The following is a 27727-nucleotide window of genomic DNA, read 5'->3' as shown; positions in this document are numbered from 1 at the left end:
TCCTTCCCAGCCCCCTCCCCAACTCACGTCCTGCTCTGGAGGCGGGTCTAGCTCCAGGAGGCGGTAGAGATTAGCTTCTGAGGACTGCTCATTGAACTGATCCACAGCGCGAAGCACAGCTCTCCTGTAGCTGTAGGCCTGGGCGCTGGCCGAGGGCAGCACTAGTCCCAGCAGCAGTAGCCACAGTGACCACCGTCCCAGGGAGAGGCTGGCCCTCTGGGTCTCCATGGTCCCCAGTCTGCCTCCTCCCAGCCCGAGGGACCCTTCTTTTATGCTCAGCCTGAGCCCTGATGCAAAGGCTCAACCAGGAGTCTTCCTGACCCGCTCCACCCCTGCCCTCCTCCCAGGGTGTGAGTTTGACTTGCCTCAGCCCCTGCTGTTGCTTCATGGGATTGCTGGGCAGTGGGCAGGGAGGCCCCTGAGCAAGGTGAATAAGTGGTTTCTCCATCTCCCGGACAATGTCTTGGCCTCTGCTGGGGTCCATGGGAAGTGTCACAGGGAGGCTTGCTCAAGAAGATTGAGTCCTCCAGGAGAGGGAGGGACCATGCACTGTCTACATCTCCTCGGCTTCCCCTCTAAGGTCTCTCAAGATTCAGGGTGAAGAAGTGTATTGCGCACTCCACCTTCAGCCCTCAGTACTGCCTAGGACCCAATAGGGCGTCATTTAATGATGTCTGACAGTACTACTCACACCTTAAGACGTATACACACAGCTTGTCCCTAGGCAGACACACGCCCACACCATCTTTTTCTCTGTGCCCAGGCCCAGGGAGTGAGTTCCATTTCTCCTCTCTCCTGGATTCCTCTTCATTCCTTTTCTCAGTCTACTAATGTCTTGTCCTCAGACCCCACAGAACATGGCCTATTGTCCTGGCCCCTCCCCAGCAGAGCCTGAGGAAGTGTTCCCTACACCACCTCCAACAATTCTTTGCTGGCTTACATCAAGCCCATTGCAGGCTGACCAGCCCTCCCTAGATCCAGAGGCCGCACTCAAGCCTTGTCTTATCAGCACAGGTTCTGGGGACACTCTGTCCTCCTGAAATTGCCCCTGACCAATAGTCCCCTGTCCCTGCTCTCCTGGGTCCCCTCCTCCCTGTGTGTTCCTGCTGACTCTCCTCCAAGGACTCTCCTCTTCGGAGACAGGGCTGGCTCAGGTGCATCCGGGCTCCTTCACCTCCCAGTCCTCAAATGTTCCTGGGACGGCCCTCCTGTAGAAACCAGTTCTCATGCACATCATCACTGCTCTGTGCCTCTGGGTTCAAGACTCCCAAGAACACCCTGGTTGTCTTCACTGGACTGTTGGCGGGGTGCTATTGCAGGAGCCCTGAGCTGGAAGCCTGGGAGCCCCACTTGCTCCTTCTTCCTCCTGAGGACACTCCCCTTACCTGCCGCCAACCCTGCCCTAGTCCTACTGCTGTCTTCTCCCCTTTTAGCGAAGCCACAACCTCCAGATTCCACGTTCCAGAAGCTGGAGAACACCGGTTTCTCCCTGACCACTGCCCACCCTCTGCGCTATTCTCTAGGGCTCTGACACATCGCCCATTTGAACATGTCACCCCCTGCCTCCAGAGCCCACATCACCCCCATCTGGCATCAGGGCCTAAACGGTTGCTGTTCTTACTTGTCTTCACCCCATGGCTGTGGGCCTCGGGTGTCAGGCTGCCCTGTCCACCCAACCCCTCAGGCCACTCAGAGCCTCCAGTTTGTCTCCCATCTCTGCCCCTGATCCCTCTGCTTGCCGTAATCTTCCTCCTTGGGAAGCCTTCAGGGATCTTCAGGCACAGAAGGCACCTCCTCCTCTTCTCTGACACAGCCTTCAGGACATCCCTTCTAGTCTGACCCAAAAGTGACTCCGTGTCCAGTCTAACCATCAACCAGAGTGGCCAGTGCCGGGGAGTAGAAGGACTGCAACTGGGAGAGATAACAAGCCAAAATGTTAGAGGGTCCCAGAGGCCGTGAGGCAAATTCTAATCCAGTTTCCCTTGGGATGGCCACGGGACTGCAGTTTGGGGGTAGCTCTTGGCCTCTGTGGGCCTCTGGGACTCGGATAATTATCTGGGACACCACCGAAGATGGCAGCTGGATAGATGCTGGTGGTTACACACTCAATCTTGGAGAAGGAAGGAGAGGTGGGCTTCCATGAAACCTGGTTTCCTTGTCCGGGTTTGACGCTGGACTGTGGTCAAGTGGCTTCTTGGTCATGCTGTATCCTTTTCCCACATCAAAGACAGAAAGGGCCATGATTATATAGAACATAGTTAGCAATATACTTAATGTCTGGTGTCTGGTAACCCTGAAAAATCTCTCTGTGCTTTCCTGCCTCTGGGCCTTTCACTCTTACACTCTTCAGACTGAAGTCCTCTTCCCCCATCCATCCCGGATCCTTAGGAGGGTCCCACATCCGGGTTCTCAGGCTGCACTTCCTGTGATTCGAAGGGTGAACCTTCCATGCCTCCAGCATCCAGCTTTCCTGGCTTAGTCCTCACAGCCGGTCAGAAGTGAGGTCTGCTCAGGAGAGACATCACAGTCCTCATCTTAGAGTGTTTGCCCCCGCCGCCACACCTGGTCTTTGAGAAATCCACATGCACCTTTTCCCCAGCAAACTCAGGTGTGATCCCGGATCCTGCATCGCCCCCTCCTCTGCTCCTCCCAGCCAGCGTCATGTCCATGAGACTCATGGGCATTGCACCTGCAGGCTTAGCCCTGAGAATCAACTGCGTCTCTGAGTGCTTCAAAGGTCAGAAGCCTGGCCCCTCGTGGACTGTCAGCTCCGTGTGAGCAGGGTCAGCATTCCCACCAGCACTGCACACACAGAAGGTCTCCTTAGGTCCGACTGGGTGTTGGAGAAGGGGGGCAGGGGCAGGTGAAGGGCTCAGGAGAGACCCGAGGGTGGGTGGAGACTCTGTTCTGGGCCTCCTGGGGCTGCTGCCTCCTGCGTGCCCTCCTGGAAGGAACAGGGGCCTCACCCTGCTCTCTGTTCACAGGAGGGATCACACACACACATACACTCATGTACACACACATAGACACATAGACGCACACATACACACACACACCCTCACGAGATATGAAATAGTTAAAGATTCCTTCTTGATAAATGTGAGGAGAGGAGACAATGAAATTGAGGCCTGGAGGATATTCATATCACAAGAATTTATTTTTCAGATCCAGTAGTCTGAGGCAGAGCAAGAAAACCCTTGGGACTCTTCTCTGCCTTATGATGGAAATCTTCAAGCGCTGATTATCTGCAAACCCTTAGCACGACGATGCGACATACTCGGGCTGCTTGTGGAGGCGCCCATGGTTGCCTTGTTATCCTGATGCTCTGGTGCTGTGAAACAGAAAGGAACACAGGCTGCTTGTTGGTACTGCATCACCATCACCCCAACATCCTTCCCTACCTGGACCTCCCATTTCCAGGGTCGCACCAGGCTCCTCGGGCACCAGTTCACCTCTGGCTGTGATATGTGGAGCATGAGGTAGAATCGCCACATTCACAGATAGATGAGGACACTGAGGGAAGACAAGGGCTTCCCAGAGTCACAAGCCCATCCCAGCAAAGCTGGAAGGGAGCATTAATTGAGAGTTTGTGACTCTCAAAACTTTAGGACGGTCAGAGTCCCTGGAAGTCCTGGGAAAAGACAAATGATCAGACCCCACCCCAGAGACCGACTTAGTTTCTCTGAATGGGGCTGAGAATCTGCCTTTCTGACAAGTTCTCTGGGTGGAGACCCCAGTAGAGAACCACTGCTCTTAGGGACACACAGCCAGGACTGGAGACCTGGGGCTCGGGGAGGGAGGGGGCAGGGTAAGAGGGCCTTTCTCTGCCCGGGATGGGGCAGCGGGTCATTGGTCCAAAGGAAGTTCCACAACCCACCCCCACGGCAGTTCTCACAGTACAGAAGGGGACACTTACATTATTACAGGTGATGTCGAAGTTACCCCTGACCTGGTCCAGGGTGACTGTCCCCTCACACCGTTTCAGCAGCTGGAAAGGGAGGCTCAAGTCAGAGTGGAACCACCCACCCCCAGGCCATAACCTCCCAACCTCACACCAGGGGCTAGGAATCTTGTTGGAAGTGCCCTGTTCAGCCGTCTGGGAAGCATCCTCCTTGCCCCCAGCCCCCAGGCTCACCCCATTCTCCTTGAAGTCACACTGCTCCGGGGGCTGCTGGGTGGTCCTGGAACACACGGTCTCCTTCACCCTGAAGCTCACCCGCTTCGGGGTGTCTGGGTCTTCATCCTGGTCAAGGATCAGAGTGGGGAGACTGGGCTCGGGCTCAGGCTTCCCTCTCTGCTCTGTGTCCCTGCTCCCCCACCTAGAGGGTCCCTTCCCCAGCCCCCTCCCTGACTCACATCCTGAGGAGGCTGGTCCAGCTCGAGAAGACGGTAAATATTAGGTTCTGAGGATTGCTCATTGAGCTGATCCACAGCACGAAGCACGGCCTCCCTGTAGCTGAGGGCCTGGGCGCTGGCCGAGGGCAGCACTAGTCCCAGGAGCAGTAGCCACAGTGCCCAGTGTCTCAGCGAGAGGCTGGCCCTCTGGGTCTCCATGATCCCCAATCTGCCTCCTCCCAGCCCGAGGGACCCCCTTTTATGCTCAGCCTGGCCCTGTTGCAAAGACTCAACCTGACCTGCCCCATCCCTGCCCTCCTCCCAGGGTGCGAGGTGGACTTGCCTCAGCCCCTGCTGTTGCTTCATGGGATTGCTGGGCAGTGGGCAGGGAGGCCCCTGTGCAAGGTGAAGAAATGGTTTCTCCATCTCCCTGACAATATCTCGGCCTCTCCTGGGGTCCATGGGAAGTGTTACAGGCAGGGTTGCTCAAAGGGGTTGAGTCCTCCAGGACAGGGAGGGACCAGGCACGGTCTACATCCCCTCTGCCTCCACAACATGGTCTCCTCAGGATTCGGGGTAAAGGAGTGTATTCAGGAGTCAGCCTCCACCTTTTGGCACTGCCTGGAACCCAGTAGAGAGTCACTTAACATTTGGTGAGGGGATGACAGTACCACATCTAAAGATGTCCACACCAGCCAGTCCCTCGGCAGACACAAGCCCCACACCACCCTTTTCTCAGTGCCCAGGCCTCAGACAGTGAGCTCCGTTGATCCCCTCTCCTGGATTCCTCTGCATTGCTTTTCTCAGTCTAAAAATGTCCTGTCCCCAGAACCCACCAACCCTGGCCTATTGCTTTGGCTGCTTCTCATCTGGCCTGAGAAACGGTCATCTGTACACTTCTTTGCTCTGTTTCACACTCAGGCCATCGCAGGCTGGACAGCCCTCCCTACGTACAGGGGCCTCACTCAAGCCTCATCTTTATCTTCACAGGCTGTGGAGTCTGTCTGTCCTCCAAAAACTGATTCTCCCCTGTTGTTGCTCTCCTGGGTCCCCTCCTCCTCCATGGGTTCTCCTGCTGAGTCTCCTCCAGGGAGTCTCCTCTTAGGAGGTGGGACTGGCTCGGGTGCATCTGGGCTGCTTTTCTTCCCAGTCCTCACATGTTCCAGGGGGCTGTCCCTTCCCTTTTCAAGACACCAGTTCTCATGTACACACGTCAGTGCTCTCTGTCTCTGGGTTCAAGACTCCTGTGAACACCCTGGTTGTCCGCACTGGACTGTTGGCTGGGTGTTGCTGCAGGAGCTCTGAGCTGGAAGCCTGCGGGTCCCACCTGCTCCTTCTTCTTCCTGAGGACACTCCCCTGACCTCCCACCACCCCGCCCTGGTCCTACCCCCGTCTTCTCTTCTCTAACAGGGAGCCGGAATGCCCAAAGTCCTCCTCCGTGTTGCTGGCTCCCCCCTGACCACTGTTCACCCTCCATACCATTGTCTAGGGGGCTCCTGCAAATCACTGATTTGGGCATTTCATCCGCTTCCTTGAGCCAGGGGCATTAGGGTCTGGATGGTTGGATCTCTTTATTGTCCTCACTCCCCACCCTACAGGCCTCAGGTATCAGGTCCCAGGCCACCCCAATCACTCAGGCCCGTCAGAGCCTCCAGCTTGTCTCCCATCTCTGCCCCTGATCCCTCTGCTTGCCCTGCTCTTCCTCCTTCAAAGGCTTCCCTGACATCTGAGAACACTCAGCATCTCCTCCTCTTGGCTCTCACAGTCCTCAGAAAGTTTCTTCTTATTTGACTCCATGTCCAGGCCTGTGGGTGAGACACCAGGCTTGAGGGTTGGTGCTGGGTGGTAGAGAGAGCACAGATGGGAGATATAAGCAGCCAAAGTGTTAGAGGGGCTCAGAGAGCATGAAGCTAATTCTAATACAGCTTCCCTTGGGATGGCCATGTGACTGGAGGCCAGGGGTAGCTCTTGGCCTCTTTTGGCCTGTGGGACTCTGGACAATTGGCTGGGGTCCCTCGGAAAGTGGCAGCTGGATGGATGGTGCTGGTTACACATCAGCTTTGGAGAGAGTAGGAGAGGTGGTCCTCTGTGCAACCTGGTTTCACAGCCCAGGTCTTGCCCCAATGGCCTCTTGGTCAAGCTGTGTCCTTTTCCCAAGTCAAAGAAGGAAAGGGAGGTGATTACAATAGAAAATAACTAGCAATATGCATGGTTACTGGCTATTAGGTAAGCCTGAAACCCTCCCATGCTTTCTTGCCTCTGGGCCTTTGCATTGGCTCACACTTCAGACTGAAGTCCCCTCCCCCATCCTCCCTAATTCTGTGTAGGGTCCTCAGGAAGGTCCTTGGTGGCGCCTCCCATGGTGAGGAGCATGTCTTCCATGCCCTGAGCAACCAGCTTTTCTGGTTTAGTCCTCACAGACTGTTAGGGCTGAGGTCTTCTTGGGAAAGACAGCGCAGCCCCTGTCCCCAGCCAGCTTGTTCCCGACTCCACATCTGAACCTTGAGAAATCCGCATGCATCTTTCACCCCAACAGACTCAGGTAGGAGCCCTGACCCTGAATCGCCCCCTCCTTTGCTCCTCCCAGCCATCCTTCCTGTCCATGAGACTCTGGGGCAAGGAGAACCAGAATCCAGTCCCTAACAGTGCCCCCAGACCTCTGGGAACACCCACCAGCTCTCTGTGTAGGTCAGTTGATGAGGAAAATGAGACCCACAGGTAAACCATTCAATCACCAGGAAATGGCAAACTCAGCAGGGTGACCCAAACCCTCCGTCAGGAAGGCGCTGTACGCTGAGACGAGCTTAAACCTCACCCACAAAAGCCCTGGAACTGGCATTGCACCCCTGCTTTAGGACTCACTGAGGAGGGAGCTGGGCTTTCATGTCCCTTCACAGGCGGTCACTTACACAGGCCAAGTGCAGAGGAGACATAATACCCCAGGCATCTCCTGGGGAGGAGGAGGCTGTGAAGGCAGCTGTGAAGGGGGACCTGTGAGCCCTTACCATCTACCTGCCACAGGATCTGAGCAGGACACTAACAATGCCTACTGCCCAGCACCCCACCCACAGATCAGCATCCCTCTGGCCCCCCCAAACCAAAGGGGTCAACACTGAACTGTCATCTCCCCCCACACACATCTTATACCTACACCCGGACGCCGAGCAGCCCAGGACCATGCTCTCACAACCCACGCCCGCATGGTCCAACCTGTCAGGGAACCAACCTGCCTCAATGAGTCTTCAGTACCTCATCCCAGGCAGCCCACACTCTCTCAGCCTCTAGAGGCTCTTCCCTCCTCTCGTGACCACTGCCTTGGCCTGATGCACAAACTCATTAATGGAAGGATCTGATATTTGTTCTCTCGGGAGTAAGAGGTCCAGGGATCGAACAGCCAAAACTCAGAAGCCAATCCCCATAGAAGGTACTGAGAAGGCCTGCAGACCTCCCTGCCAGGGACCACTTCAGCTCCCTGCGCTAGGATTTAGATGAAACCAATATAAGCATCCACCCCTTTCTGCTATCAGTGGTTACCTACGCTTGCTGAGAGCCTCCTCCACAGCAAGGAACGTCTGGTCAATGCCAGTGTAGAATATGAAAGGACGAGACTGGCCCGAGGCTATAGGTGGGTGACCATGGAAGCTGGATGGGCGATCATGGAGAACAACTGAAAACAGATGTGACTGCACAGATGCATGTCATCCTGATGAGTGGTCCCTCTCTCTGGTGGGGGTGGGATGTGCCAGCGGTGACAGGCCTAATGTGGAGCATTTGCCAATTTCAATGGTGTAAATATTTCCACCATGGCTGATTTCAAGCTACCAAGAGTGTAACATCTAGCTCAAAAACAAACAAACAAACAAACAAAACTGACCATTTAGCACTTGACTCTACCAAGCCTGCATCCTCAGGCACAGACACAACACAGCTCTGAGTTCCCTTTGTAGGGTTTCCTCCCATAGCATACGATGATGTAGAGAAGATGCACAAGGTTCCTCTAACCTGTCTGCAATCAACCCACCTGCTCACCAAGAGGAGACAAGCCTGACAGGTAACAAAGTAAATGCTCTGTGAGATCCTACCCTCTGTCCCTCTCAGACAGGGGAATATGTCTTGGTGCATATTGGCCCAGAAGGAGACTGAAGGCAAGCATTTAGTGGAAGGAGTTTGTTTGCGAGGTAATTCCAGAAAAAGCCAGCAAAAGTGTCGACGGAGGAGTCAGGGCAGGACTTGAGTGAGAAGAAGACGTGTCAATAAACAGGTACTAAAGTGGATGACAGGAGCTCAACCCAACTGGGGACCTCAGGCAGAGGTGCGATACCTCTGGAGGTGGGCCCCCGAGGGAATGAGAAAGAGAAGATGTTTTTACAGCAAGTTCCCCCAATGGTTAGTTGAAGCTGCTCCCTGATACAAACTCCCTAGTGCTTCCTGTCTGCCTCAGAGCAAAGGTCAGCTAGAGAATGGGGAGCGGGCAGGACATGGGCAGTGTCTGAAACACACAGGCAAGTAGACATGTGACCTCTGGGTCACTCTGTCTCTCACACCCTAATGGAGAAATCTTCACCCCGATGAGCAGGATACTTCTTTTTAATGGTGCAAATTTTTATACTATGTGTTCGCTAAGCACAAATCCACCACTGACATCTGAGACCCAGCCGAAGAAACAGTATTGGGTCTAAATGTCACAGGAAAAGCCAAGAGGGATGGGCTATTTCAGAATTAACATTGTCAAGAGATATGTCCTGGGCGCTGCACCTGCAGGCTTATCCCTGAGACTGAACTTCGTCTCTGTGAGTGTTTAGCAAGGTGGGAAGCCTGGCCCTGCATGGACTGTCAGCCCCACGTGAGCAGGGACAACAGACCCGCCAGTACTGCACACACAGCAGGTCTCCTTACGTCCTATTGGGTGTTGGAGGAGGAGGGCAGGGGCGGGTGAAGGGTTCGGGAGGGACCCGAGGGTGGGGACGCTGTCCTGGAGCTCCTGGGGCTGCTGCCTGCCCCGTGCCCTCCTGGAAGGAACACGGGCCTCACGCTTCTCTGTGTTCACAGGAATGATCTCACACACACACACATAGACACACACACACACACACATAGACACACATACACATAGATACACACACATTCGTGGGGGGCCTCCCAGAGTTAGGGATATTGTCCTGTTAAGTGGGAGAAGGGGAAACAAGTGAAATTAAAGCCTGGAGGAAGCTGTTTTCATAAGAATTTATTTTCACTGTCCAGACCCCTGAGCCAGAACAAATCAGACCCTTAGGACTCTTCCCCAGACTCAAGATCCGACAGTCCTTCTCCATCAACCTCGGATTATGGGAAAGAAAAGCCCGGGTCGTCGGATTCTTGGCCGTCGCCAGTGTCTCCTGACACTCTGGAGCTGTGAAACAAGAAGACACAGGCTTCTTTTGGGACTGACTCAAGATTAACACTTGACACCCCGCCACACACACACACCTCAATCTTCCCGGGCTGCCCAAGGAGCCTTGGGACCCCAGGTCACACTCTGGCTGTGACCCTTGGAGCATGTGGTTCAATCTCCACACCACAGACCGAGAGGAACCTGGCCCACGGATGACATGGGGCTTCCCAGGGTCACGAGCACATTCCAGCAAAGCTGGATGAGCAGAGGCTGAAAACCCATGACTGCAGTCAGTGTCACAGACTGAGCTCAGTCACAATTCCCTGCAAGTCTTGTGAAAATACAAATGGCTGGGCCCCACCCCACTGTCAGAGTCAGGAAGTCTGAGTGGGACTTGAGAATCCATCTCATGTCAGTTCCCAGATGGGAACCCCATTGGAGAACCACTGCTCTAAGGGAGGCAGCCCCAGGGCTGGAGACCTGGGGCTTAGGGAAGGAGGGGCCAGGGCAGGAGGGCCTCTCTCTACCCTGGATGGGGCAGCGGGTCATTGGTACAAAGGATGTTCCACACACTACCTTCCCTAGAAACCCCCCAGTCCAGTAGGGACCACTCACCTCATTACAGTTCAGGTCAAATTGGTCATTGGACGGGTCCAGGGTGACTGTCCCCACACACTGTTTCACCAGCTGGAAGGAGAGGCTCAAGGTCAAACTGGAATCCCCTTGGCCATAACCTCCCAGTGTCACCCCAGCGACAGGAAACCTTCCCAGAAGCCCCTTGTTCAGCTCCCTGGGAAACATTGACCCCAAACCCCAGCCTCACCCCATTCTCCTTGAAGTCACACTGCTCCGAGGACTGCTGAGTTGTCCTGGGGCACACAGTCTCCTTCACCGTGAAGCTCACAGGCTTTCAAGTGCCCAGATCTTCATCCTGGTGGTGGATTAAATTGGAGGGGGCGGGGACTGGGTTCGGGCTCATTCTTCTTTCTCTGATCTGTCTCCCTGCCCCTCACCTAGACAGCCCCCTCCCCAACTCACGTCACTGGGAGGTGGGTCTAGCTCCAGGAGGCGGTAGAGATTAGCTTCTGAGGACCTCTCATTGAGCTGATCCACAGCACGAAGCACGGCCTCCCTGAAGCTGAGGGCCTGGGCGCTGGACGAGGGTAGCACTAGTCCTAGCAGCAATAGCCACAGTGACCACCGTCCCAGGGAGACGCTGGCCCTCTGGGTCTCCATGGTCCCCAATCTGCCTCTTCTCCGCCTGAGGGACCCTCCTTTTACACTTGGCCTGGGCCCTGATGCAAAGGCTCAACCAGGAGTCTTCCTGACCCACCCCATCCCTGCCCTCCTCCCAGGGTGTGAGCTGGACTTGCCTCAGCCCCTGCCGTTGCTTCATGGGATTTCTGGGAAGTGGGCAGGGAGGCCCCTGTGCAAGGTGAAGAAATGTTTTCTCCATCTCCCTGACAACTTCTTGGTCTCTTCTGGACACCCTGGGGAGTGTCACCAGCAAGTTTGCTCAAAATAGTTGAGTCCTTAGGATAGGGACGGAGTCAGAAATCTGTCTTACACCTGCACACTTGACAACAGTTTAAAGGACTTTGCATGCATGAATGCTAAGTCACTTCAGCATGTCCAACTTGTTGTGACCCCATGGATTGTAGCCCACCGTGCTCCTCTGTCCATGGGAGTCTCCATGCAAGAATACTGGAGTGGGTTGCTGTGCCCTTCTCCAGGAGATCTTCCCCATCCAGGGATCAAACCCATACATCTTACATCTCCTAAAATGGCAGGCGAGTTCTTCACCACAAGCTTCACATGGGAAGCCCTTAAAGGAGTATATTCAATAATAAATCTTCAGCTCAAGGCTCTTGGCCAGTAGGCACTCAACAACTGTCATGAATGATTGACAGTATCATCAGGTCTAGAGCCTAACTTCCCCGCAAGCCAGTACCGAGGCAGGCATCAAGGCCACACCATCCTGTCCTCTGGGCTCAGTTCTCAGTCTATCAGGAGCTCAGCTCCATCTGTCCCCTGTTCTGGATTCTTCTGATTACTTTCTCAGTCATATATTTCCTATGGCCAGATGCCTGAGCTGTTACTCTGGTACCTCCCCAACTAAGTATGAGGAAGTGTCATCTGTATCATGACCACAGTTCTTTGTTCTCTCTCACAGTGAAGGCAACCACAGGATGGACAGTCCTCACTAAATACTTAGGTTGGGTTAAAGCCTTTTCTTTACCCAGTTTCTAGGGAGCATGTTCCCAGCTCTTCCCTGACCACTGTCCACCCTCCACACCATTGTCTAGGGATCCTGCAAACCACTGATTTGACCATTTCACTTGCTGCCTTGAGTCAGGGGCAACAGGGCTTGGAGCTTGATGCTCCGTGTTGTCATTTCCCCCTGCCTGCAGGCCTCGGGTGTCAGGCTCCCCTGTCCATCCCAAACACTCAGGCACCTCAGAACCACCTGCTCGTCTCCCATCTCTTCCCCTGATCCCTCTGCTTGCCCTGACCTTCTTCCTTAGGAAGCCTTCACTGATGTCCAAGGAGATTCAGCACCTCCTCATCTTGGGTCCCACAACCTTCAGGAGATCTCTTCTGATCTGACCTCAAGTGACTTCCTGTCCTGTGCCCTGGTAGGGACACTACACTGGGGTGGCCAGTGTGCTGGGTTTTGAGAACACAGCTGGCTGAGAGGATAATGGACCAAAGCAATAGATGGGCCACAGGCCAAGAAGGAAATTCTTGTACAAGTTTCAGGAGGAATGATCATGTAGTTGTGAGTTCTGGGGTTGCTATTGGTCTCAGTTTTCCTATGGGACCCTTAGGGACTTGGCCAGGACCCCTCAGAAGGTGGCAGCTGGGTGGATGGTGCTGGTTACACATCAGACTTGGAGAAGGAAGTATAGGTGGGCCCCTGTGCAACCTGGTTTCACAGTCCAGGTATTGCCCCTGTGGCCTCTTAGTCAAACTGTATCCTTTTCCCAACTCAAATGAGAAAAAGGAGATTTTCACAGTAGAAAAGAATTGGCAATACACATGATTACTGGCTACTAGGTAAGCCTGAAACCTTCCCTGTGCCTTCTTGACTCTGAAACTTTATATTTGCTCACATTTCAGACTGAAGTCCCCTCTCCCATCTTTGCAAACCCTCAGGATCTCAGGGTGAGCCTCCTGGAAGACCACGACATTTGAGCAAGAAGTGAGCTGAGCCCATCCAGGCATCAACTTCCAGGAGTATGGAGGAAATCAGGGCCCTTCACACGAGGCCCACACACTCTTTCCCCTTTTTCCTGGGTGCCTCTGTGTTCCCTCCCCACTGACTGGTTTGTCCTAGCAGAGGTATCCCATCTGCCCACGGGTGCATTGGGAACGTAGAAACAGCCCTTCCAGCAGCTCCTCCCAGGTTTTGACATCTTATATGTGCTTTGGGAAGTGAAGACACATGCTACTCAGTTATATCACCAACAGCAGACTCCAGCTGTGTGTTCAGGTACCAACTCTCCTACCTGCGGTTCTCATTGCCTCAGCAGCACAGGCAGGACGGGGCAGCACAGAGCATGGGAGGCATCAATACTCTGACAGGAATGTCTACTGATTTGAAGCTACCAAGAACTTAAAATGAAAGTGAAAGTCATTCAGTCATGTCTGACTCTTTCCAACACTATGGATGTACAGTCCATGGAATTCTCCAGGCAAGAATACTGGAGTGGGTAGCCTTTCCCTTCTCTAAGGGATCTTCCCAACCCAGGGATTGAACCCAGATCAACCACATTGCAGGTGGATTCTTTACCAGCTGAGCCACAAGAGAAGCCAAAGAATACTGCAGTGGGTAGCATATCCCTTCTCCAGAGGATCTTCCTGACCCATAGGTCGAACCGGGATCTCCTGCATTGCAGGAAGATTCTCTACCAGTTGAGCTTCCGAGGAAGCCACTAAGAGCTTAACAAGCTCTTAACAAGCAGCTAAAAAAAATCCTGACCATTGAACAATTGGCTCTGACAAGCCTGCATTACTGACATAAACAGAACAGAGCCCTCAGTTTCCCTGTAGGGTTTCCTCATGTAGAGTGAGACACATGAGGTTCCTTTCAGTTCAGTCAGTTCAGTTGCTCGGTCATGTTCAACTCTTTGCAACCCCACGGACCGCAGAACGCCAGGCTTTTCTGTCCATCAACAACTCCAGAAGCTTGCTCAAACTCATGTCCATTGAGTCGGTGATGACATCCAACCATCTCATCCTCTGTTGTCCCCTTCTCCTCCTGCCTTCCATCTTTCCCAGCATCAGAGTCTTTTCCAATGACTCAGTTCTTCATGTCAGGTGGCCAAAGTATTTGAGCTTCAGCTTCAGCATCAGTCCTTCCAATGAATATGCAGGACTGATTTTCTTTAGGATGGACTGGTTGGATCTTCTTGCAGTCCAAGGGACTTTCAAGAGTCTTCTTCAAGACCACAGTGCAAAAGCATCAATTCTTTGGGGCTCAGCTTTCTTTATGGTCCAATCTCAAATTCATACATAACTACTGGAAAAAGCATAGCTTTGACTAGATGGACCTTTGTCAGCAAAGTAATGTCTCTGCTTTTTAATATGCTGTCTAGGTTTGTCATAACATCTCTTCCAAGGAGCAAGCATCTTCTAATTTCATGGCTGCAGTCACCATCTGCATTGATTTTGGAGCCCAAGAAAATAAAGTCTGTCTCCATTTCCATTATTTCCCCAATTATTTGCCAGGAAATGATGGGACTGGATGCCATGATCTCTGTTTTTTAAATGTTGAGCTTTAAGCCAGCTTTTTCACTCTCCTCTTTCACTTTCATCAAGAGGCTTTTTAGTTCCTCTTCACTTCCTGCCATAAGCGTGGTGTCATCTGCATATCTGATGTTATTGATATTTCTCCCAGCAATCTTGATTCCAGCTTGTGCCTCATCCAACATTGAATCCAGCATTTCTCATGATGTACTATGCATATAAGTTAAATAAACAGGGTGACAATATACATCCTTGATGCACTCCTTTCCCAATTTGGAACCAGTCCATCATTCCATGTCCGGTTTTAACTGTTACTTCTTGACCTGCATACAGATTTCTCAGGAGGCAGGTAAGGTGGCCTGGTATTCCCATCTCCTTAAGAATTTTCCACAGTTTGTTGTGGTCCACACAGTCAAAGTCTTTGGCGTAATCAATAAAGCAGAAGTAAATGTTTTTCTGGAACTCTCCTGCTTTTTCTATGATCCAACAGATGCTGACAATTTGATCTCTGATTCCTCTGCCTTTTCTAAATCCAGATTCAACATCTGGAAGTTCTCAGTTCACATACTGTTGAAGCCTCACTTGGAGAATTTTGAGCATTACTTTACTAGTGTGTGAGATGAGTGCAATTGTGCGGTAGTTTGAACATTCTTTGGCATTGCCTTTCTTTGGGATTGGAATAAAAACTGACCTTTTCCAGTCCTGAGGCCACTGCTGAGTTTTCCAAATTTGTTGGCATATTGAGTGCAGCATGTTAACATCATCATCTTTCAGGATTTGAAATAGCTCAACTGGATTTCTATCACCTCCACTAGCTTTGTTCGTAGTGATGTTCCCTAAGGCCCACTTGACTTCGCATTCCAAGATGTCTGGCTCTAGGTGAGTGATCACACTATCCTGATTATCTGGGTGATGAAGATCTTTTTTGTATAGTTCTTCTGTGTATTCTTGCCACCTCTTCTTAAAATCTTCTGCTTGTTAGGTCCATACCATTTCTGTCCTTTATGGTGCCCATCTTTGCATGAAATGTTCCCTTGGTATCTCTAATTTTCTTGAAGAAATCTCTAGTCTTTTCCATTCTATTATTTTCCTCTAACCTTCCTGATTCAGCCCCACCTGTTCACCAAGAGGAGACAAGCCTGACAGGTAACAGAGTACATGCTCTGTGAGATCCTGCCCTCTGTCCCTCTCAGAGAAATGAATCTATATCTTGGTTCAGGTTGACCCAGAAGCAGACCTAAGACAAGCATTTAGCAGAAGTAGTTTGTTTGGGAGGCAATTCCAAAAATCTCGAGCAGGGATGTAGAGACATGAGACAGGGCAGGGCCTGAGTCAGAAGAGTACATTCAATGAAGAGGTCATTGAAGTGCATGACTGAGACTAAAGCCAGCTGGGGGCCTCAGACAGAGGTGTGACACATCTGGGAGTGGGATACCCAAGGAGGGAGAAAGAAGAGATGTTTTTCCATCAAGTTCCCCCAATGGTTAGTTGAAGATGCTCCCTGGATTCAAACTTTCCAAGGCTTCCATCTGCCCCAGAGCAAAGGTCAGCTAGAAAATGGAGAGTGGGCAGGACATGGGCAGTGTCTGAACACTGAGGCAAACAGTGATGTGATCTGTGTGTCACTCTGTGTGTCTCACACACTTATGGAGAAATCTCCAACCACAATGAGCAGGATGCTTGTGTTTAATGGTGCTAATTTTTATACCATGTGATCCGTAAGCACAAACCTACCACTGAAATCTGGGACCAGGTAAAGAAATAGAGATGTGTCTCAATGCAACAAGAAAAGGAACCCAAAAAAGGGTGGGATTCTCTAGAGTTATGTTTGTCAAGAGCAGGTGGAACATTCTGGGCACTGAAACTTCAGGCTTAATCCTGAGACTGAACTGTGTCTCTGTGAGTGTTTAACAAGGTGGGAAGCCTGGCCCCTCATGGACTGTCAGCTCCGTGTGAGCTGGACCAGCATTCCCACCAACACTGCACACACAGCAGGTCTCTGTTCGTCCTACTGGATGTTGGAAGAGGAGGGCAGGGGCAGGTGAAGGGCTTGGGAGGGACCCAAGGGTGGGGACGCTGTCCTGGAGCTCCTGGGGCTGCTGCCTCCCCCGTGCCCTCCTGGAAGGAACAGGAGCCTCATGTTTCTCTGTGTTCACACATACATACACACACACATAGACAAACACACAGACACGCACAGAAACATAGACACACACACACAGAGGCACACACACACACAGAGTAGGCCTCTGAGAGTTAAGGACTCAGTCTCAATAAGTGGGAAGAGGCAAGAAAGTAGAAATTGAAGCCTGGAGGAAGTTGTTTTCACAAGAATTTATTTTTTACCATCCAAAAGTCTAAGCCAAAACAAATCAGACCCTTAGGACTCTTCTGTGGACTCAGGATTCATCAAAATTCTTTAACGGGTGTGATGGCAGCCAATCCTTCACTATTTCCCAGGAAACCTTGGAATGGGAGATGTCATCAGGAATGGTTGTGGACTTAGCATTGGTCTTGGCCACAGTGCTAAACTTGACCTTGGCCTTCACAGTGATTATCACAATGGTTTTGACCATGGCCTTGGCCCTGGCCTTGGCACTGGTAATGGTAATGGCTTTGGCCATGGCCTTGGCCCTGGCCTTGGCACTGGTAATGGTAATGGCTTTGGCCATGGCCTTTCCCTTGGGAGATGTTGACACCAGGGACAAAGTCTCCTGACACTCTGAAGCCGTAAACCATGACAAAACAGATTTGTTGTGGGAATGGGCAAGGGTCAAGACAAGATCTCTCACTTCACACCAGAACAGCCCTCTAACTGGGACACCACGAGTGTTGGACCCTCTTCACCTTCTGACTGTTATCTTTGAATCATATGTTTGAATCCCTATATACAGACACTTGTGGAGAAACTGAGGTCCACAGACAACATGGGGCTTCGCAGGGCCACAAGCCCATCCTAGCAAAGCTGGATTAGAGCAGGGATGAAAGATCATTACGGACTTGAGTCAATGCCTCTCAACTTCAGCCCAGTCAGAATTCCCTGGGGGCCTTGTGAAAATACAAATGTCTGGACCTCAACCCAGAGTCTGTTTCAGGAGCTCTCAGTGGGACCTGAGAACCTATCTCATGTCAGTTCCTGGTTGGGGACCCCAGTAGAGAACCACTGCTCTAAGGGATGCAGAGCCAGGGCTGGAGACCTGGGGTTCGGGGGAACGAGGGGCCAGGGTAGGAAGGCCTGTCTCTGCCCTGGATGGAGCAGTGGGTCATTGGTCTAAAGGAAGTTCCACAACCCACCTTGTTAGCATCTGCACAACACAGAAGGGGCCACTCACCTCATTTGACCAGTTTAGGTCAAACTGGTCATCAATCTGGTCCAGGCTGACTGTTCCAACACACTTTTTCACCAGCTGGAAGGGAGCACAAGGTCAAACTGGAACCCCGGGCCATAATCTCCCAGGCTCACCTCACCACCTACATGCTGGAAGCCTTCCCGAAGTTTCCTGTCCAACTCGTGTTGAGAAGCATTTATCCCAGCCCTCAGCCTCCAGCCCCCAGGCTCACCCCATTCTCCTTGAAGTCACACTGTTCCGGGGGCTGCAGGCTTGACCTGGGGCACATGGTCTCCTTCACCCTGAAGCTCACAGGCTTTCGAGCACTGCGGTCCTCCACCTGGTCAAAGATCAAAGTGGGGAGACTGGACCCGGGCTCATGTTTCCTTCTCTGATCTGTCTCCCCGCCCCCACCCGGACGACAGCCTCTCCAGCCCCCTGTGTGTCCGGCCCTGGGCTTGGTGCTGTGAGCCAAGGGGAGGGACAGAGGGCGTCCCTGGCCTCACGGGCTCACAGAGAGCAGGAGCGGACCGCACGGCAGCACTGAGGGCAGCACCTCCCCGCAGAGGGGCTGAGGGAGGTTGGGGCCGCCTGCAGGGAGAACCCTTGTACCTGGAACTTCCAGGCTGACAGAGGCCTCCCTGGCAGGGAGACACCACAGCGCAGAGGGGGCTTCAGCAGGGACATCACCTCACAGAGCCTGTGACCCCCTCCATCCCTGGAGCTCCTGGAAGTCCTGGGAGCCAGGTGTGCAAGGCGCCTGATCCCGCAGCAGAGATGCTAAGGTAGGAAGCCTGGGGCTGGCAGGGGACCCAGGTCTGGGAAGGTTTTCTGGAAGAGGTGGGAGCCACCTAGAGGGCAAAGTGCCTTCCTGACAGGAGGTACAGCCTGAGTGAAGGGGGCGACAGTGTGGCCAAGGCAGGCAGGAGAAGGGCCCAACCACAGTCCCCTCCCCAACTCACGTCCTTGGGAGGCGGGTCTAGCTCCAGGAGGCGGTAGAGATTAGCTTCTGAGGACCGCTCATTGAACTGATCCACAACACGAAGCACGGCCTCCCTGTAGCTGAGGGCCTGGGCCCTGGCTGAGGGCAGTGCTAGTCCCAGCAGCAGTAGCCACAGTGACCACCGTCCCAGGGAGAGGCTAGGCCTCTGGGTCTCCATGTCCCTAGTCAGTCTCCTCACAGCCCAAGGAACATCCTTTTATGCCCAGTCTGGACTTGATACAAAGGATAAACCAGGAGTCTTTCTGACCCACCCCATCCCTGCCCTCCTCCCAAGGTGTGAGCTGGACTTGCCACAGTCCTTGTTGTTGCCTCATGGGGTTTCTGGGCAGTGGGCAGGGAGGACCCTGGGCAAGGTGAAGAAATGGTTTCTCCATCTCTCTTAATACCTTGGCCTCTCTGGGGCACATGGGAAGTGTCACAGGAAGGCTTGCTCAGGGGGGTTGTGCCTCCAAGAGGGAAGGAGTAGACAGTGTCTACATCCCCTCTGACCTCCCTCCTCTCCTGCCCAGCTCCTCCTCCAGTCTCCTTTCCTCTCAGTGAAGCCACAAGCCCCAGAGTTCAACTTCTTTATGTTCCAGGCTCTTCCCTAACTACTGTCCACCTTCCACACCATCGTCTAGGGCTCCTGCCAGCCACTGATGTGGCCACTGACCAGCTGCCTTGAGGCAGGGGCACCAGGGTCTGGATACTGATCCTCATCATTGTCCACACCCCAGCCCTGTGGTTCTCAGGTGTCAGCGTGCCCCACCCACCCCAACCACAGGCCACATCAGAGCCTCCTGCTCTCCTCCCATCTTTGCACCTGATGCCTCTGTTTGACCTGCCTTTCACCTTGAGAAGCCCTCCCTGACCTGCAACCACACAAGGAAACTTCTCTTGGCTCACAGAGACTTCAGGACATCCCTTCTGATTTGACCTCAGTGGCTCCCTGCTCAGTGCTTCAGTTGAACACCGATGGGGGTGGGGGGCGGGGCCCACTGGGAGGACAAGAGAGCACAGCTGGGAGAAACAGTGTGCCCAAGAGACAGAGGAGTCCTGAGACCATGAAGCCCATTCTAAACCATCACCAGCATCACTAATCCATTCTAATCCTCATGTGCCCAGGAGGCCTGGGGTGGCTTGTGCACTCAGTTGCCCTGTGGGACCCTTGGGGGCTTGGCCAGGCTGCCTTGGAAGATGGCAGCCTGGATGGACGATGCTGGTTGCCCACCCTACTCAGCCTTGGAGAAGGAAAGAAAGTGGGGTTTGTGAAACCTGGTTACACAGCCTAGATATTGCCTCAGAGGCACCTTGGTCAAGCTGTATCCTTTTCCCAAGTAAAAAGAGGAAAGGGGAAAAAAAAAAAAGAGGAAAGGGAGATGATTGCAATAGAAAATAGCTAGCAATACACATGGTTACTGGGTGACTGGAAACCCTGACACCCTCCCTGTGCCTTCCTGCCTGTGCACCTTTGTCTTTGCTCAGACTTCAGACTGAAGTCCCCTCGCCCATCCTCTCTGGATGCAGTGGCGTGTCCTCTGCCAGGTTCAGGCTGCACCTCCTGTGATGCCAAGTGTGAGCCTTCCATGCCTCCAGGATCCTGGGTTAGTCCTCACCGCCTGTCAGAACAGAGCTCTTCTCAGGAGACACACCACACCCATGTCCCCAGCCAGGTTGCCCCCAACTCCACAGCCGGTCTTTAGGAAATCCACATACACTTTTCACCCCCAACAAACCTGGATAGGAGTCCTGATCCTGCATCACCCCTTCCTTTTCTCCTACCAGCCACCCTTCCAGTCCCTGAGACTCTGGGGCAAGTGGAATGCAAACCCAGCTCTAAACAGTGCCCTCAACTCTGGGAACACCCACCAGCTCTCTGTGTAGATCAGTTGACAAGGAAAATGAGACCCACAGGTAACTCTTTCAATCAAGGACACCACCAGTCACTAGGAAATGGCAGACCCAGTGGGGGACCCAATCCCTCCACTGACCCAGCATGCTGTCCACCACTTGGGGACCAGTGGAGGGCTATTTGGCCCTCCCTCCTGCCCTCTGCAGGAAACAGGGAAGGTTCCAATGAGCTGTGAGGGTGGGCTTGGGTGAGGGCTGAGCATCAGGGCCCTCTCTCTGCTCAGGGTCTACTTCCTCCTTCCCAATGACCACTTCAGGTGAAGCAAGAGATGGGGAGGCTAAGTCCTCCTTGAAACTCCTCATCCAGGCTGGGATTTCCCAGGCATGGGGTTTGATGATGTAGATCAGCTTGTAGGAGGGCAGCACCATCCCACATCCAGCAACTGGGAGGGTGGGGTGCATAAAACCAACAGAGGCTGCACCAGCCACACCATAGCCAGAGTACTTGGAGGGCATCAGGATGACTGTTCTGAGTCAGCCTTGAGCCCAGTCATTCCAAGGGCCTCAGATGAGCCAAGCTCAGGCTCCAAATCTCACCACCACCAAGCACAGCAAACCTCCTACCAGCTCCTCTCCGCAGGATCTGGGGCTGTGTGACAAGGTGACCTGGGCCCACCTTGGGGCTGAGCAGGAAGGTGCCTGAGCTTTGCAGAAGAGAACCAGGCTCATGCCCAGCCTCAGGCAGTGAACAGACTGTGGGGCATGGGTACCATTCTTGTGAGTGGGTTTTTACTGGGGACATGGGTGTAGAGAGGGCAGCTGGGTCCCAGGCCAGACCTGTCAGCAGAGAGACTGAGTGGGTGTTCTCTTTCCAAACAGGACTCTGGAATCCTCAGGTACATCAGGAAAGCAAATCCTCTTTCATTCTTCTACCAGGACAAAGACTTGCAAACCCTCAAGATCTCAGGGTCAGCCTCCTGAGATCACAATCTTCAAACAGGAAGTGAGCTGAGCCCATCCAGACATCAACTTCTGGGAGGATGGAGGACGACAGGGCCCTTCACATGAAGCCCACACACTTCTCCCTTTTTCCTGGGTGCCTCTGTGTTCCCTCTCAACTGACTGGCATGCCCTAGTGGAGGTCTTCCATCTGTCCATGGGTGCCCTGGGAAGGTAGAAACAGCCCTTCCAGAAACAAAAGACCTATATATAGAAAACTATAAAACACCGATGAAAGAAATCAAAGATGACACAAATAGATGGAGAAATATACCACATTCACGGATCGGAAGAATCAATATAGTGAAAATGAGTATACTACCCAAAGCAATCTATAGGTTCAATGCGATCCCTATCAAGATACCAATGGTATTTTTCAGAGAACTAGAACAAATAATTTCACAATTTGTATGGAAATACAAAAAACCTCACATAGCCAAAGCAATATTGAAAAAGAAGTATGGAACTGGAGGAATCAACCTCCCTGACTTCAGGCTATACTACAAAGTAACAGTCATCAAGACAGTATGGTACTGGTACAAAGACAGAAACATAGATCAATGGAACAAAATAGAAAGCCCAGAGATAAATCCATGCACCTATGGATACCTTATCTTTGACAAAAAAGGCAAAAATATACAATAGGAAAAAGACAATCTCTATAACAAGTGGTGCTGGGAAAACTGGTCAACCACTTGTAAAAGAATGAAACTAGAACACTTTTGAACACCATACACAAAAATAAACTCAAAATGGATTAAAGATCTGAATGTAAGACCAGAAACTATAAAACTCCTAGAGGAAAACATAGGCAAAACACTCTCTGACGTAAATCATAGCAAGATCCTCTATGACCCACCTCCCAGATTAATGGAAATAAAAGCAAAAATAAACAAATGGGACCTAATTAAACTTAAAAGCTTTTGCACAACGAAGGAAAGTATAGGCAAAGTGAAAAGACAGCCTTCAGAATGGGATAAAATAATAGCAAGTGAAGCAACTGACAAAGAATTAATTTCAAAAATATACAAGCAACTCCTGCAGCTCAATTCCAGAAAAATAAGTGACCCAATCAAAAAATGGGCCAAAGAACTAAACAGACATTTCTCCAAAGAAGACATACAGATGGCTAACAAACACATGAAAAGATGCTCAATATCACTCATTATCAGAGAAATGCAAATCAAAACCACAATGAACTACCTTCTCACACCAGTCAGAATGGCTGCTATCAAAAAGTCTACAAACAGTAAATGCTGGAGAGGGTGCGGAGAAAAAGAAACCCTCTTACACTGTTGGTGGGAATGCAAACTAGGACAGCCACTATAGAGAACAGTGTGGATATTCCTTAAAAAACTGGAAATAGAAATGCCATATGACCCAGCATTCCCACTGCTGGGCATATACACTGAGGAAACCAGAATTGAAAGAGACGTGTACCCCAATGTTCATCACAGCACTGTTTACAATAGTCAGGACATGGAAGTAACCTAGATGTCCATCAGCAGACAAATGGATAAGAAAGCTGTGGTACATATACACAAAGGAATATTGCTCAGCTATTAAAAAGAATCCATTTGAATCTGTTTTAATGAGGTGGATGAAACTGGAGCCTTTTACACAGAGCGAAGTAAGTCAGAAGGAAAAAACACCAATACAAATATTAACACATATATATGGAATTTAGAAAGATGGTAACGATGACCCTATATGCGAGATAGTGAAAGAGATGTAAAGAACAGACTTTTGGACTCTATGGGAGAAGGAGAGGGTGGGTTGGTTTGAGAGAATAGCATTGAATCATATGTATTATCATATGTGAAATAGATCACCAGTCCAGGTTCAATGCATGAGACAGAGTGCTCAGAGCTGGTGCACTAGGATGACCCTGAGGGATGGGATGGGGAGCGAGGTGGGAGGGAGGTTCAGGATGGGGAACACATGTACACCCATGGCTGATCATATGAATGTATGGCAAAATCCACTACAATATTGTAAAGTAATTAGCCTCCAATTAAAATAAATAAAAATAAATAAATAAAAGAAAGAAAAAAAAAAAAAACAGCCCTTCCCGTGGCTCTTCCCAGGTTTTGACATCTAGAGTGTGCTTTGGAAAATAAAGACATTGCTACCCAGTTTCATCAACAATGGTGGACTCCAGTCAAGTGTTCTGGTACCAACTCTCCTCTCTGCAGTTCTCATTGCCTCAGCAGTACAGACAGGATGGGTGGCATGGAGCTTGGGAGGCATCAACACGCTGGCAGGAACATTCACTGTTTTGAAGCTACCAGGAGCTTAATAAGCAGCTAAAAAAAAATCCTGACCATTTTACAATTGGCTCTGGCAAGCCTGTATCACTGGTACAGACACAACAGAGCCCTAAACTTCCCTGTAGGGTTTCCTCCCATAGTGAGGAGTGATGTAGAGTGAGATGCATGAACTTTCCTGAAATCAGCCCTGCCTACTCACCAAGAGGAGACAAACCTCACAGGTAACAAAGCACACCCTCTGTGAGATCCTGCCCACTGTCCCTCTTCAAGAAAGGAATCTGTGTCTTGACCCGGAAACAGACCTAAGACAAGTATTAGTGGAAGTAGTTTATTTGGGAGGCAATTCCAAAAAGCTCTAGCAGGGATGTAGAGATGGGAGACAGGGCAGGGCCTGAGTCAGAAGAGTACATTCAATGAAGAGGTTACTGAAGTGCACAGAACCTCAGACAGAGGTGTGATATGTCTGGGAGTGGGCTACCCTAAGGACTAAGGAAGAGGAGGTGTTTTTCCATCAAGTCCCCTCAATGGTTAGTTGAAGCTGCTCCCTGGATTCAAACTCCCCAGTGCTTCCAGTATGCCCGAGGGCAAAGGTCAGCTAGAGAATGGGGAGTGGACAGGACACGAACAGTGTCTGAAACACTGGGGCAAACACATGTGATCTGTGTGTCACTCTGTGTCTCTCACCCTCATGCAGTGCTCTTCATCCCAGTGAGCAGGATGCTTGTATTTAATGGTGCAAATTTTTATACCATGTGATCCATAAGCACAAACCCAACACTGAAATCTGGGACCAGGTAAGGAAACAGATGTGCCTCAATGCAACAGGAAAAGGCAAAAGGAGTGGGCTTTTCCAGAGTTAAATTTGTCAAATGCAGGTGGAACATTCTGGACATTGAACTTTCCAGCTTAGCACTGAGACTGAACTGTGACTCTGTGAGTGTTTAATCAGGTGAGAAGCCTGGCCCCTCATGGACTGTCAGCTCCATGTGAGCTGGAGGAGCAGCCCCACCAGCACTGCACACACAGCAGGTCTCCGTACGTCCTGCTGGGTGTTGAAGGAGGGCAGGAGCGGGAGGAACCCGAGGATGGAGACACTGTCCTGGAGCTCCTGGGCCTGCTGCCTTCCCCCATGTCCTCCTGGAAGGAACAGGGGCCTCACGCTTCTCTGTGTTCACAGGAGTGATCTCACACACACACAGATATACACATGCGCATAGACACACACCTATGCACAGACACGCACAGACACACACACACAAAGGAGGTCTCTCAGACATAAGGACTCGGTCTCGGTAAGTGTTAAGAGGTGAGAAAATTGAAACTGAGCATGGGGGAAAGTTGTTTTCACAAGAATTTACTTTTCACCGTCCAGAAGTCTAAGTCAAACAAATCAGACCCTTAGGATCCTTCCATGGACTCAGGATTCATTAATATTCTTTAATGGGTGTGATGTCAACCAATCCTTCACTCTTTTCCAGGAAACCTTGGAATGGGAGTTGTCAGGAGGAATGGACGTGGACTCAGCATTGGTCTTGGCCGTAGTGCTAACCTTGACATTGGCCTCCCCAGTGATTATCACAATAGCACTGGAACTGGCCTTGGCCATGGCCGTGGTCGTGGCCGTGGCTGTGGAAAAGGCAATGGCCTTATAATTGGCCTTTGCCCTGGCCGTGGTAATGGCAATGGCCTTATAATTGGCCGTGACAAACGTCGGGCCCGGCGAAATCTCCTGACACTCTGAAGCTGTAAACCATGACAAAACAGATTTGTTGTGAGACCGTGCAAGGGCCAAGACAAGATCCCTCACTTCACACCTGAAGAGCCTTCTAAGTGGGACCCCACTAGTGTTGGGCCCTGTTCACCCTCTGGCTGTTATCTTTGAAGCATATGATTGATTCCCTATATACAGAGACTTGTGGAGAAACTGAGGTCCACAGACAGCATGGGGCTTCCCAGGCTCACAAGCCCATCCTAGCAAAACTGGATTAGAGCAGGGGATTAGAGATCATTACTAAATCGGTTCCTCTCAACTTCAGTCCAGTCAGAATCCCCTGGAGGCCTTGTGAAAATACAAATGGCTGGACCCCCCCGCCCCCCCCGCCCCAGGTCTGATTCAGGAGCTCTCAGACATGAGAATCTGTCTTATGTCAGTTCCCAGGTGGTGACAGCATTAGAGAACCACTGCTCTAAGGGATGCAGAGCCAGGGCTGGAGACCTGGGGCTTGGGGGAGGGAGGGGCCGGGGTAGGAGGGCTTTTTTCTGCCCTGGATGGGGCAGCGGGTCATTGGTCCAAAGCATGTTCTATACACTACCCCCTAGAATACCCCAATTAAGAAGGGGCCACTCACCTCATTACAGTTTAGGTCAAACTGGTCATTGGACTGGTCCAGGGTAACTGTCCCCACACACTGCTTCACCAGCTGGAAGGGGAGTTTCCAGGTCAAACTGGAACCCCCCGGGCCATAACCTCCCTGGCTCACCCTTCCTTCCAGCCCAGGGCTGGAGATCATCCCTGAAGGCCCCTGTTCAGCTCCCCGAGAACCATTTATCCCAGCCCTCAGCCTCCAGCCCCCAAGCTCACCCCATTCTCCTTGAAGTCACACTGCTCCGGGGACTGCTGGCTTGTCCTGGGGCACACGGTCTCCTTCACCCTGAAGCTCACAGGCTTCGGGATATTTGGGTTCTCATCCTGATCCAGGAATAAAATGGGGAGACTGGGCTTGGGCTCATGTTTCCTTCTCTGATCTGTCTCCCTGCCCCCACCCAGACGGCAGCCTCTCCAGCCCCCAGTGTGTCCGGCCCTGGGCTTGGTGCTGGGAGCCCAGGGGAGGGACAGAGCCCGTTCCCGGCCTCACAGGCACCCAGAGAGCAGGAGTGGACTGCACGGCAGCGCTGAGGGCAGCGCCTCCCCACAGAGGGGCTGAGAGAGGTCAGGGCCGCCTGCAGGGAGAGCCCTTGTACCTGGAACCTCCAGGCTGACAGAGGCCTCCCTGGGAGGGAGACACCGCAGTGCAGAGGGGGCTTCAGCAGGGACGTCACCTCACAGAGCCTGTGACCCCCTCCATCCCTGGAGCTCCCGGAAGTCCTGGGAGCCAGGTGTGTAGGGCGCCTGATCCCGCAGCAGAGATGCTAAGGCAGGAAGCCTGGGGCTGGCAGGGGACCCAGGTCTGGGAAGGTTTTCTGGAAGAGGTGGGAGCCACCTAGAGGGCAAAGTGCCTTCCTGACAGGAGGTACAGCCTGAGTGAAGGGGGCGACAGTGTGGCCAAGGCAGGCAGGAGAAGGGCCCAACCACAGTCCCCTCCCCAACTCACGTCCTTGGGAGGCGGGTCCAGCTCCAGGAGGCGGTAGAGATTAGCTTCTGAGGACCGCTCATTGAACTGATCCACAACACGAAGCACGGCCTCCCTGTAGCTGAGGGCCTGGGCCCTGGCTGAGGGCAGTGCTAGTCCCAGCAGCAGTAGCCACAGTGACCACCGTCCCAGGGAGAGGCTAGGCCTCTGGGTCTCCATGGTCCCCAGTCTGCCTCCTCCCACCTGAGGGACCCTCCTTTTATTTTTCGCCTGGGCCTGATGCAAAGGTTCAACCAGGAACCTTCCCCATCTGTGCCCTCCTCCCAGGGTGTGAGCTGGACTTGCCACAGTCCTTGTTGTTGCCTCATGGGGTTTCTGGGCAGTGGGCAGGGAGGACCCTGGGCAAGGTGAAGAAATGGTTTCCTCTCAGTGAAGCCACAAGCCCCAGAGTTCAACTTCTTTATGTTCCAGGCTCTTCCCTAACTACTGTCCACCTTCCACACCATCGTCTAGGGCTCCTGCCAGCCACTGATGTGGCCACTGACCAGCT

General features: G+C 52.2%; 5 protein-coding genes across 5 annotated transcripts in view; all 5 read right to left on the bottom strand.

Annotated features, from left to right (window-relative positions):
• The window catches only part of LOC122424253 (cathelicidin-7-like), a 2042-nt gene extending 1802 nt beyond the window's left edge, over positions 1-240 (bottom strand). Inside the window, exon 1 of the mRNA XM_043441827.1 lies at positions 28-240. Coding sequence (XP_043297762.1) covers positions 28-228 — 201 coding nt within the window. The 5' untranslated portion in view covers positions 229-240. The remainder of the gene's footprint in view (positions 1-27) is intronic.
• Positions 241-3171: 2931 nt separating this feature from the next.
• Positions 3172-4683, bottom strand: LOC122424255 (cathelicidin-1). Its single transcript, XM_043441833.1, has 4 exons — positions 4357-4683; positions 4136-4243; positions 3917-3988; positions 3172-3331 (listed from the first exon to the last, which is right to left on the bottom strand). Exons 1-4 carry the CDS (start codon positions 4552-4554, stop codon positions 3242-3244), a joined length of 468 nt encoding a protein of 155 aa, XP_043297768.1. The 5' UTR covers positions 4555-4683; the 3' UTR covers positions 3172-3241.
• A 4964-nt stretch (positions 4684-9647) lies between these two features.
• LOC122424366 (cathelicidin-4-like) lies at positions 9648-10943 on the bottom strand. Its single transcript, XM_043442118.1, is given in 4 exon segments — positions 9648-9725; positions 10323-10394; positions 10531-10638; positions 10746-10943. Coding segments are annotated over 4 exon segments (456 nt in total).
• Positions 10944-16855: 5912 nt separating this feature from the next.
• On the bottom strand, positions 16856-18945 carry LOC122424365 (cathelicidin-4-like). The gene is made up of 4 exons (XM_043442117.1): positions 18748-18945; positions 18018-18125; positions 17789-17863; positions 16856-17137 (listed from the first exon to the last, which is right to left on the bottom strand). The coding sequence occupies exons 1-4, from the start codon at positions 18943-18945 to the stop codon at positions 16856-16858; spliced, it is 663 nt and encodes a 220-aa protein (XP_043298052.1).
• Positions 18946-25299: 6354 nt separating this feature from the next.
• Positions 25300-27402, bottom strand: LOC122424251 (cathelicidin-3-like). The gene is made up of 4 exons (XM_043441825.1): positions 27199-27402; positions 26469-26576; positions 26236-26307; positions 25300-25630 (listed from the first exon to the last, which is right to left on the bottom strand). Exons 1-4 carry the CDS (start codon positions 27394-27396, stop codon positions 25463-25465), a joined length of 546 nt encoding a protein of 181 aa, XP_043297760.1. The 5' UTR covers positions 27397-27402; the 3' UTR covers positions 25300-25462.
• Positions 27403-27727: the final 325 nt, after the last annotated feature.

This window comes from Cervus canadensis, chromosome 22 (assembly GCF_019320065.1).
Source record: "Cervus canadensis isolate Bull #8, Minnesota chromosome 22, ASM1932006v1, whole genome shotgun sequence".
In the NCBI taxonomy this organism is placed as follows: Eukaryota; Metazoa; Chordata; class Mammalia; order Artiodactyla; family Cervidae; genus Cervus; species Cervus canadensis.
Note: the sequence above shows the minus strand (reverse complement) of the source record. Positions and strands in the feature narration are given on the sequence as shown.